Below are 11,826 nucleotides of genomic sequence, written 5' to 3'. Positions count from 1 at the left end.
CATGTTTACTGCAGCATTGTTTACAATAGCCAAGATCTGGAAACAGCCCGAGTGTCCATCAGTGGATGAGTGGATTAAATACTATGATTGACGATAAGTGGATTACACAATGGAATACTATGCAGCTGTGAAAAAGAAGGAAACCTTACCTTTTGCGACAACATGGATGGACCTGGAAACTATTATGTTAAGTGAAATAAGCTGGGTGTAGAAAGAAAAATATCATATGCCCTCACTCATTTGAGGAAACCAAGGAACAATGTGAACTGAGGAGAACAGAGACAGAGATGGGATCAAAGGAACCAGAGGGAAAGTGGACAGAGGGAAAGGGGATGAGAGGATGGGATCAGAGAGGGGAAAGAGATTGGTGAAATTATATAGACATAACACAGCGTTATAGAGAGCAGGACAGCAAATCCTGGAGGGAAGGGGGAAAGGCATTGGGGGAAGGGGGCAAAGGGGATGTTGAGGGGAACACGGGGGTGGGGGGCTGCATTTGGGGGACACTAGAATCTATGCAAACACAATAAGTTAAAGTAAAAAAATGTAAAGAGAAAAAATATGAACATTCAGGACCATTTATAAATAAAATCATTGAAAAAAGAAAAAAAAATGTGTTTTGATCATAAGATTCTCACACAGGATCTTACCCGGGGGCCCTCTGCCCCTCCCTCGAGACATCCAGCAATGTCTGAAGACACTTCCAGTTGTGGCAGCCGGGAGGGGACCACTGGTATCCAGTGGGCATGTCACAGGGATGCTGCTGAAGACCCCACCACACACAGGACTGGCCCCCACAGAGATTTGTTTGACCCCAGATGTCAACAGTGCTGAGGCTGAGAAAGCCTGCCCGGGAAGGAGGGCTTTATTGTATAACATCGGGTAGCATTCGCTATTTGCTTCAGATGTACAAGTCCCCTTGTCCCCAGGAAAACAACCTACAAAAGGGCACAACTGGCAGCATCTTTGTCTCCTCCTCCACCACAGGGCTGGACACGGGACAGCAAACGCTGGGGAGAGGACTGGCTGTCTTGGCCCCTCTCTTGGTGCTTCCTGTCTCTTTCTTCTCTGGGCCCCTCCCCTCCGCCCAATTACAGCTCAGGGCCACCCTGCTTCCTACAGAGTCTCTGTCACTCCTGAGACCCTATCCCCTGCTGACAACCACAGACTCAGAGGGGACAAACAAGAGCAGAAGGAACAGGAAGGAGACCAGCTAGAAGATGACAAGAGAGATCACAACTGTCTCCATCATTAAACCACGAGGGATGTGGGGAACCTTGTGACTATCCCATTCACTTTGGTTTCCAGTAACCGCCTGCAGAGTGAGCACTGAAATTTCTTGCTTCAGACTTTCAGTAAGTTGACTTCCTATAACATGATGCCCCCCTCAAGCCTTGTCCCCGCCTGGTCCCCCAGGCCAGTAAGCAATACCCTCAGGACTCTTCCCCTGCCTGGACCACACCTACCTTCTCCACTAGCATCCCGGTCACAGCCCTCTTGCACTGACCTCCTCCCTCTCCACCCCTCCAAGTCTGCACAGCCCCACTTAGGATGTGACATCGCTGCCCCAACTGGTCCAGTCATCTAGTTATTCCCAGTGGTGGTCGGCTCTGCTTGCCAGTCACTGTTCTAAGCACGTTACATGTATTAATTCACTTTACAGATTAAAAAAAAAAAAGCATGTAACGATTAACTTGCCCAAAGTCACACTTGTCAGCAGTCCCCACGTTTGTGCTCTCGGCAGTATGCCCTGTGCCTGCAGTGTATGCACCCTGCCTCTCTAGCTGGGTCAGAGGCACCTTGAGGGGAGGTGTCATGTCTTGGGAGCCACTGGTCAGTAGATGGCTGGGCACAGTACCCAAGCTCAACAGATAGTGCAGACCAAACCCACTGTGATGGCTCACTTCATTAGCTCTCAGACTTCGAGTTCACGTGGGACTGGGGAGATGAGCCTCCCTTCCTTCGTGTTCCCACATCCAGGAACTCCGCCATGTGGACTTACTTGTATGAGAGTGGGGTGACACCGGGGCACAGGTGTGGACGTGGCTGAAGCGCCGGCCTGAGGAGGTCAGGTACCAGTGCTGGATGGCGGGCTGGGGGTCGTACTCGGTGACTGCCACCCCATTCACCGCTGTCATCATGAGCATGTTGATCACCTCATTGGACAGCTTGGTCCTATCATCGGTCCTGATCCGGCTCATGGCACTGAACCCCCGCTCACAGCAGGAGGTGGAGATGGGCATACAGACCACCACTGCCACCAGCCTGCTCAGCATGGGGAAGCGGCCGGGCTGGCCCAGGGCCCTCTTACACAGCGTAGAGAACGGCCGGTTCTTGGCCAAGGTTTTCAGGCCCAGCCATTCCTCCTGGAGGGCTTGCTCACTGTACCCTGGGGGCAGGGAGAGCTCAAAGTACCTGGCAAGGGCAAGGATGTCATCGTTCCCAAAACTGGCCAGCTCGATGCCACTTGGCCAGGCCATGGTGTCAAACACCTCCATTTTCTTGAGCTGTAGGGGACGGTCTGTGTCAAACCTCTGCTGGAGGTACTCCGTCCCGGTCATGATCACTCTCTCCCTGTCTGCCTGGAAGCGCTGCTCTGCCCTCTCCACCCTGTCCAAGGAAATGCCATGGAGCTGCCCGTCCTTGAAACCTGCATTGAATTCTTCCTCTTTGGGCCCTGCCTGGCGGAGGAGGGCCTCCAGCGCCACATACGCATGGCTGAGCGTAGAGTTCACCTCCGTCATCAGCACCAGCTCTTTCCCGCACACCTCGGACAACGGCCCGTAGATGCTCAGGAAGTCCAACAGGAAGTGGCAGAACTTGATGAAATGGAAGCTCTTCGCGAGCTTGAGCAGGCTGCGGGCCCTGTGCCCAGTCTGGCCCCCTGCCTCCACCAGGCTCTGGAGGTGCCTGGTCAGGGCAGGCCAGCTGGCAATGAGCACCGTCAGGGTGTGCTTCCTGCTGGCCACCCACTGGATGGCGTTCAGGTCCTTCAGGCTGATGATTTCCTGCCCCAGCGCTGCAGCACCTGCCTGCAGCTCGGTCAGCCTTCTTTTTGAGGCCTGATAGAACTTGAAGATTGTGCGGATGTGCCGGTCACACCTCTTCATCAGGTCGATGCCCCCACAGGCATCCACCACGGACAGGGGCAGCTGGTGGGCCACACAGTGGACAGGCAGCAGCTGGGGGATGAGCTCCCGGAACTTTTCCACGAGGCCTCCTCTGCAGCTCAGCACAGAGGAGCCATCGGTCCCCAGGCCCACCATCCAACCGGGCCTACGGAAGGGAATGTCCAGCTCATCTAGGGCAGAGACGATGGTCTCAAAGTACCCATCCACCGTCTCACTGAAGAGCGGGGCCAGTGTGATGTAAGACTCTTTCACCTCCAGCCCCTTAACGTAGCGGATGTAAATGCCCACGCAGGCCTGGTCAGCGGCGTGGCTAGGGTTGTCCAGCAGCATGCTTACACAGGGCGAGCCCCGCACGTCCTCCAGGATCTCCTTCTGCAGCGTCTCAGATATGTACTTGACGAACTTGGTGCACGCGGTGCGGTTCTGGTACTTGCCCAAGATCATGGTCCCAGTGCTCTGGAGGAGCTGCAGGACCTTCTCAAAGTCATTCAGGGGCCTCAGGTGGTACGCGATGGAGTAGGCGGCATTGAAGAAGTGCTCCATGTTGGCCAGCAGGTCACTGGAGATCTCTGGAAAGAGGGGGGCCGGAGGGGTGTCCTCCTTGATTTCAACGGTGTTGACGCAGAGCTTGTGTGCTTTGCTGACCTCGTGGTATTTTAAAGTTTCCACTTTAAAAGGCCCCGTGTAACCTCGGACCAACGGCGATGATCTGTTGCGGAGACTTGGTCTTTCTTTGCAAGCTGAGCAGAAGAGCTTGGTCTCTTCTGAGTCAATGGCTAGCCATGGGAACTGCCCAAACCACGACCTCTGAATTGAGCGCGGTCTGCAAGTCCTCTGGACTTTCCCAGGCCTGTCCACTTTGGCGTCACAGAGGCTGAAACCACAGTAGGAGGCATGCGTCTCCACAGGAGGTGCTGGAAGCCGTTCCACAGCCAAGGCCTGTGTCTCTCTCTCTCTCGCAGCTGCCATCTTCTTTTTCCCTTTGGAGGAAATCAAACTATGCTTGGTTTTTCTGCCCAGAACTCTGCAGTCTCCTATCAGCTAAACACCCCAGTGCGGTAAATACCTCAGCTGCAAGGGGGTAGGATGAATGTGACCCACCTCTCCAGAAATCATTAATGGCTGCCCCATGATCAGCTATAGAATCAATCTGGCTCCCTAAGAGTTGTCCACTGATCCCTGTGGGCTTTTTAGCCAGCCGCCCCCTCTCTATCCACACAGCAACCCAGGATCACATGACATCAGCTGCGAATAAACTTAGTTACCCACCCTTGCCATAGATGCTACTGGATCAACAGGTGGCTGTAATTCTCTTCTGAAGCACCACAAAGAAATGAGGTTAAATATCCATCCATAAGTCCTTAAGAGCCTTCCAAAGAAGGGAGGCACAGAAATATAAACAGTAGCTACTAGCCAAAAAGTTACTGCCTAAGATGTACAAAGTAACTGTCACAGACCAGCAGTGCTAAAGACCAGAGGAGAAGGGAAGGAGTGGAGGCCCACAGGCCTGGTGGCATATGGTTCCTCATAACCAATGCTCCCACGCCCTCCTCCCACCAGCTCGATCACAGGTCCTTTTAGAGCTCCTGCTCATCAAAAGCTCCTTATCTTTCCCATACTGTCCCTGTTTCCCAGGTGATCCTACATGCTGAGGGCAGGGTTAATTTTTAAATTTTTATTAATTTTTAATTTATTTACATGGATTCAAGTGTCCCACTGAATATAACTCTGTAATATACCCCCTTTTGTCCCCCCTCCCCTCTAGGATTTGCTATCCTGTTATCTATATCTCTGTGTTATGTATATATAGTTTCACTAATTCCTTTACCTTCTCTGATCCCATCGCCTCATCCCCCTTCCCTCTGACTGCTGTCCCTCTGGTCCCTGTGACTCCACCTCTGCCTCTATTTTTGTTCCTCAGTTCACTTTGTTCATTAGATTCCACATATGATATTTTTCTTTCTCTGCCTGGCTTATTTCGCTTAGCATAATAATCTCCAGGTCCATCCATGGTGTCACAAAAGGTAAGATTTCCTTCCTTTTCATGGTCACATAGTATTCCATTGTGTATATGTACCACAGCTTTTTAATCCACTTGTCCACTGACAGACACTTGGCCTGTTTCCAGATCTTGGCTATTGTCAACAATGCTGCAATAAACATGGGGGTGCGTATCTTATTTTGAATCAGTGATTGGGTATTCTTAGGATATATTCCTAATAGTGGGATAGCTGGGTCAAAAGGCAGTTCCATTTTTAGTTTTTTGAGGAAACCCCATACAATTCTCCATAGTGGCTGCACAAGTCTGTATTCCCACCAGCAGTGCAGAAGGGTTCCTTTCTCTCCACAACCTCACCAGCACTTACTGTGTATTGTTTTGTTAATGAGCGCCATTCTGACAGGTGTGAGGTGGTATCTCATTGTGGTTTTAATTCACATTTCTCTGATGATTAGTGACATAGAACATTTTTTCATATGCCTATTGGCCATTTGATTTGTTGCTTTTTAAAAATTTATTTACTTATTTATTTTTTATCCTTGCTTTCTCTTTTTTTGTGACAGAGACAGAGAAAGACAGAGAGAGGGACAGATAGGAAGGGATCAGTTCTTTGTTGCACCACCTTAGTTGTTCATCGATTGCCTTCTCACATGTGCCTTGACCACGGGGCTACAGCAGAGTAAGTTGAACCCCTGCTCAAACCAGTGACCTTGGGCTCAAGCTGGTGAGCCTTGCTCAAACCAGATGAGCCCACGCTCAAGCTAGCGACCTCGGGGTTTTGATCCTGGGTTCTTCACACCCCAGTCCAACGCTCTATCCATAGTGCCACCACCTGGTCAGGCTGCCTATTGGCCATTTGTATGTCCTCTTTGGAGAAGTGTCTATTCAGTTCTTTTGCCGATTTTTTAATGGAATTGTTTACCTTACTGGTGTTGAGTTTTAGAAGTTCTTTATAAATTTTGGTTAACCCCTTATCAGACATATTGATGTTCTCCCATTGTGTGGGTTTTTTTATTTTGTTCGTAGTGTCTTTTGCTGTGCAAAAGCTTTTTAGTTTGATATAGTCCCATTTGTGCACCCTGTCCTTTATTTCACTTGCCTGTGGAGATAAATCAGCAAAAACATTGATACGAGAGATATCGGAGAGTTTGCTGCCTATGTTTTCTTCCAAGATGTTTATGGTTTCATGACTTACATTTAAGTCTTTTATCCATTTTGAGTTTATTTTTTGTAAATGGTGTAAGTTGGTGGTCTAGTTTCATTTCTTTGCATGTACCTGTCCAAATTTCCCAACACATTATTTAAAAGATTGTCTTTACCCCATTGTATACTCTTACCTTCTTTGTCAAATATCAATTGACCATAAAGACGTGGGTTTATTTCTGGGTTCTCTGTTCTGTTCCATTGATCTGTATGCTTGTTCTTATGCCAATACCAAACTGTTTTGAGTACAGTGGCCTTGTAGTATAACTTGATATCAGAAAGTGTGATACTTCCCACTTTATTCTTCATTTTCAAGATTGCTAAGGCTATTTGTGTTCTTTTTTGGTTCCATATAAATTTTTGGAATATTTGTTCTATATCTTTGAAGTATGCCACTGGTATTTTAATAGGAATTCCATTAATTTATAGACTGCTTTGGGTAATATAGACATTTTGATGTTTGTTCTTCCTATCCATGAACATGGTATATGCTTCCACTTGTTTGTATCTTCCTTGATTTCTTTTATTAATGTTTTATAATTTTGCAAATACAAGTCCTTTACCTCCTTGATTAAATTTACTCCTAGAAACTTTACTTTTTTTGTTGCAATAGTGAAGGGGATTGTTTCCTTAATTTCTCTTTCATACAGTTTATTGTTGGTGTATAAAAATGCCACTGATTTCTGAATATTAATTTTATATTCTTCCACCTTGCCAAATTAATTTATCAGGTCTAGTAGTTTTTTGACTGAGACTTTAGGGTTTTCTATGCACAGTATCATGTCATCAGCAAATAATGAGTTTTATTTCTTCATTTCCAATTTGAATGCCTTTTATTTCTTCTTCCTGTCTGACTGCTGTGGCTAGGACTTCCAGAACTATTGAGTATGATGTTGGCTGTGGGTTTGTCATAGATGGCCTTTAGCATGTTGAGGTATGTTCCCTGTATTCCCACTTTACTGTGAGTTTTGATCATAAATGGGTGCCAGATTTTATCAAATGCATTTTCTGCATGTATTGATATTATCATGTGATTTTTATCCTTCCTTTTGTTTATGTGTTAAATCACATTGATTGATTTGTGAATACTGTACCAGCCTTGCCTCCCCAGAATAAATCCCACATGAATCATGATATATATTTTTTTCATGTATTGCTGGATCCGGTTTGCTAATATTTTGTTGAGAATTTCAGCATCTAAGTCAGGCATGGCCAACATAGGGCCCGCGGGCCCCAAGCAATGAGCTCATGCAGCCCGCGATTAAATTTTTAATATTCTCTGCACGATGCACTGTGGAAATGAAATAAGTGGTACTTTTAAATTATTATACATAAACTATGATATCTAACCATTGTCATTGTACAACAATGAAAGATAAAATCTCAGCTACTCAGAAGCAGAAGCATATTTGATTATTGGAAATCGAGACATTTAAGAAGATAGTGATACGCAGAAAAGAATTCCGCATGTGACGAATCTAGGGTTAACTTCCGATAATTGGTCGAAAGGATTCGCGATACTTATTTTTTTTTTTAATTCCATTAAAAGACTTACAACTTTTGTACTGGTCTGTATTCATTATGAACTGTTTGACATTTAGCAGCGATGTGAAACCCACATTCTTTTAGGCGGAGTTTGCCAGTGCGCACCCAAGGTCAAACAATTCATTATTTTTGTGGTCAAGTGTGCTGAATCAAGTGGCATTGTAGCATAGACATTAACTGCAGCTGATAACTGAAAACGTGTCCAGGCTGCTTGCAAAACAAAATAATTGTTTTATTTGCGATATAACCAACCCCCTCAAGCTCATTCTATTAATTAAATATTGTTTCAATTGGTTGCCATACAGTTTGGATATTTATATGGTATGTAATTATATTTTTATTAAAATAATATTGTATATTAAAATTTTTTTTCACTCTAGGGATGGCTTCCAGAAAATGCAAAATTGATCTTGAATGCCGTATATTTAATGATGAATGGAAGTGGAAATATTTTTTTACTATATACAATAAGGCGGTTTATCTTATTTGCAATTCGAGTGTAACTGTTTTAAAAGAATACAACTTGAGAAGACATTTTGAAACGAAACATTCAAGTTACACACACAAAAAAATTTTTTTTTGTATTTTTCTAAAGCTGGAAACAGGGAGGCAGTCAGACTCCCGCACACGCCCTACTGGGATCCACCCGGCACGCCCACCAGGGGGCGATGCTCTGCCCATCTGGGGCATTGCTCTGCTGCAACCAGAGCCATTCTAGCACCTGAGGCAGAGGCCATAGAGCCATCCCCAGCGCCCGGGCCAACCTTGCTCCAATGGAGCCTTGGCTTCGGGAGGGGAAGAGAGAGACAGAGAGGAAGGAGGGGGGAGGGTGGAGATGGGCACTTCTCCTGTGTGCCCTGGCCGGGAATCAAACCCAGGTCTCCTGCACGCCAGGCCGATGCTTTACCACTGAGCCACAGGCCAGGGCTTACACACAAAATTTAAATGAAGAAAGCTGCAAAAACCAAGCTGCAGATCTCATAGTAAAATTGACCTGGCAGCAAAATGTATTTACACAGCAAAATGGGACTACAAGAATCTGCTACTGAAGCAAGTTTTCTAGTAGCAAAATGGATTGCTCAATGTGGAAAACCTTTTGCCGAAGGAGAATTTGTAAAAGAGTGCATGTTGGATGTTTGTGAAGTAATGTGTCCAGAAGCTAAACATAAAATTGAAAATATAAGCCTGTCTCGGCAAACTATTGCTTGAAGAATAGAAGATATAAATGCTAATTTAAATGATCAGTTACTGAATAATTTAGAATCGGCCAATTTTCATGCAACAGTTCTTGACGAAAGTTGCGATGTAAAGGATACTGCCCAGTTATTAATTTTCGTCAGAGCTATCACTGAAGATTTTCAAATTTCGGAAGAACTTTTGTCAATTGTTCCTATGAAAGACACAACAAAGAAAGAAGATCTTTTCCAAGAGGTTGAAAATATTTTTTTTAAATACAATATTGACTGGAAAAAAATGGTGAATGTAACAACAGATGGATCACCAAATATGATTGGAAAAAATACTGGTCTCATAAGACAAATTGAAGACAAAATTTCTTAAATTAATCCAAATCATAAAATTATACCCATACACTGCATTATTTATCAACATGCATTATGCAAAAATATTTAAAAAATCAATCATGTTACAAACATAGTTGTGAAAATAGTGAATTTCCTTCGATCAAAAGGATTAAAACACTGGCAATGTATTGTACTCCTTGAAGAATTAAATACCAGTTATGTATTATATCACAATAAAATCTGTTGGTTAAGCTTGGGAAAAGTTTTACATGTGTGGGATCTTCAAGAGTAAATAAAAATATTTTTAACACTTAAAGAAAATGAGGGCCCTGGCCGGTTGGCTCAGCGGTAGAACGTCGGCCTGGCGTGCGGGGGACCCAGGTTCAATTCCCGGCCAGGGCACATAGGAGAAGCGCCCATTTGCTTCTCCACCCCCACCCCCCTCCTTCCTCTCTGTCTCTCTCTTCCCCTCCCGCAGCAAAGGCTCCATTGGAGCAAAGATGGCCCGGGTGCTGGGGATGGCTCCTTGGCCTCTGCCCCAGGCGCTAGAGTGGCTCTGGTTGCGGCAGAGCGACGCCCCGGAGAGGCAGAGCTTCGCCCCCTGGTGGGCAGAGCGTCACCCCTGGTGGGCGTGCCGGGTGGATCCTGGTCGGGCGCATGCGGGAGTCTGTCTGACTGTCTCTCCCCGTTTCCAGCTTCAGAAAAAAATAAAAATAAATAAAAAAAAGGAAAAAAAAAGAAAATGAGGATTTTCCTGAATTATCAGAACCAAATTGGATTTGTGATTTAGCATTTCCTTTGGATATTCTCACACATTTCAATGGATTTAATGTATGTTTACAGGAAAAAATTTATATGCTCATGATTTAATACAAAGGTTAAAATCTTTTCAAATAAAGCCTAGAAATCTGGCTGAATGCAAATTTGATCATTTTCCAATGTTAGTGACCATATCTTTAAATATTTCAAGAGAAAAGGTTCAAGAATTTAATAACAATATCCTTGCATTAATGACAGATTTTGAGCAGCGATTTGATTGCTTCAAGAAAACGGATAAAACTTTATCTATTATCCAAAATCTATCTTCTGTACATGTAGATGATGTTCCTGTTGATATACAATTAGAAATAATTAATTTACAATGTGATGAATTATAAAATGAGAAATATTGAGAAGAGCAAGAAAATTTGTGCAATTTTTATAATCAATTAAATAATGAAAAATATGAAAATTTAAAAAAACTTGCCAGGCGCCTGACCAGGCAGTGTCGCAATGGATAAAGCATCGAACTGGGATGTCGAAGACCCAGGTTCAAGACCCCGAGGTCACCAGCTTGAGCGCAGGCTCATCTGCTTTGAGCAAAAGCTCACCAGCTTGAGCCCAAGATCGCTGACTCAAGCAAGGGGTTACTCGGTCTGCTGAAGGCCCGCGGTCAAGGCACATATGAGAAAGCAATCAATGAACAACTAAGGTGTTGCAACGCACAATGAAAAACTAATAATTGATGCTTCTTATCTCGCCATTCCTGTCTGTCTGTCCCTGTCTATCCCTCTCTCTGACTCTGTCAAAAAAAAAGAAAAAAAAAAGAAAAACAAACTTGTCAGGAAATATTTAGTAATCTTCAGCTCAACTTATATTTGTGAACAAACTTTTTCTTTAATGCATCTAAAAAAAGTACAAGATCAAGATTGAACGATTTACATTTGGAGACTGTGTTAAGAATAGCTACTACAAGTATAGAACCAGATATTGAAAAAATAATAGGCGATGCAAAGCGCCTCAACACATCACATTAGTTTTTTTGTTAATTTGTTGTACTAAATTACTTACATTTATTCCTAAACAAATTACATAATAAAATTTTATTTAAATGAATAGTTTTTTATTTAACATTTTTTAATTTTAATATTTTGTCCGGCCCGTGAAAAAAGTTTTCTTTCTAATCTGGCCCGGGGGCAAAAACTGTTGGCCATGCCTGATCTAAGTTCATCAGGGATATTAGCCTATAGTTTTCTTTCTTTGTAGTGTCTTTATCTGGTTTTGGAATGAGGATTATGCTTGCCTCATAAAAGGAGCTTGGAAGTCTTCCTTCCTCTTGAATATTTTGAAATAGCTTGAAGATAGATGTTAGTTCTTCTTTCAATATTTGGTAAAATTTGCCTGTGAAGCCATCTGATCCAGGTCATACGTTTGCTGGGAGTTTTTTTTGATAACTTTCAATTTCATTGGTTATAATTGGTCTGTTTAGGTTTTCTGATTCTTCCAGATTGAGTTTTGGAAGATTATATGTTTCAAGGAATTTATCCATTTTTCCTAGGTTGTCCAACTTCTTGGCATACAGATCTTCATAGTATTTTCTTACAATCCTTTGTATTTCTGTGGTGTCGGTTGTTACTTCTCCACTTTCATTTCTAATTTTATTTGA

The 11,826-nt window shown here is 44.0% G+C and overlaps 1 protein-coding gene across 7 annotated transcripts in view; it reads right to left on the bottom strand.

Moving 5' to 3' along the window:
• Positions 1-495: 495 nt before the first annotated feature.
• The window catches only part of ZNF862 (zinc finger protein 862), a 37,290-nt gene continuing 25,959 nt past the window's right edge, over positions 496-11,826 (bottom strand). For all 7 annotated transcript variants that reach the window (XM_066262582.1, XM_066262581.1, XM_066262585.1 and 4 more), the window contains one exon: positions 496-4,111. In XM_066262582.1, coding sequence (XP_066118679.1) covers positions 1,929-4,111 — 2,183 coding nt within the window. In that variant the 3' untranslated portion in view covers positions 496-1,928. The remainder of the gene's footprint in view (positions 4,112-11,826) is intronic.

This window comes from Saccopteryx bilineata, chromosome 2, assembly GCF_036850765.1.
Source record: "Saccopteryx bilineata isolate mSacBil1 chromosome 2, mSacBil1_pri_phased_curated, whole genome shotgun sequence".
Classification (NCBI taxonomy): domain Eukaryota; kingdom Metazoa; phylum Chordata; class Mammalia; order Chiroptera; family Emballonuridae; genus Saccopteryx; species Saccopteryx bilineata.
This window is presented reverse-complemented; position numbering and strand designations above follow the sequence as displayed.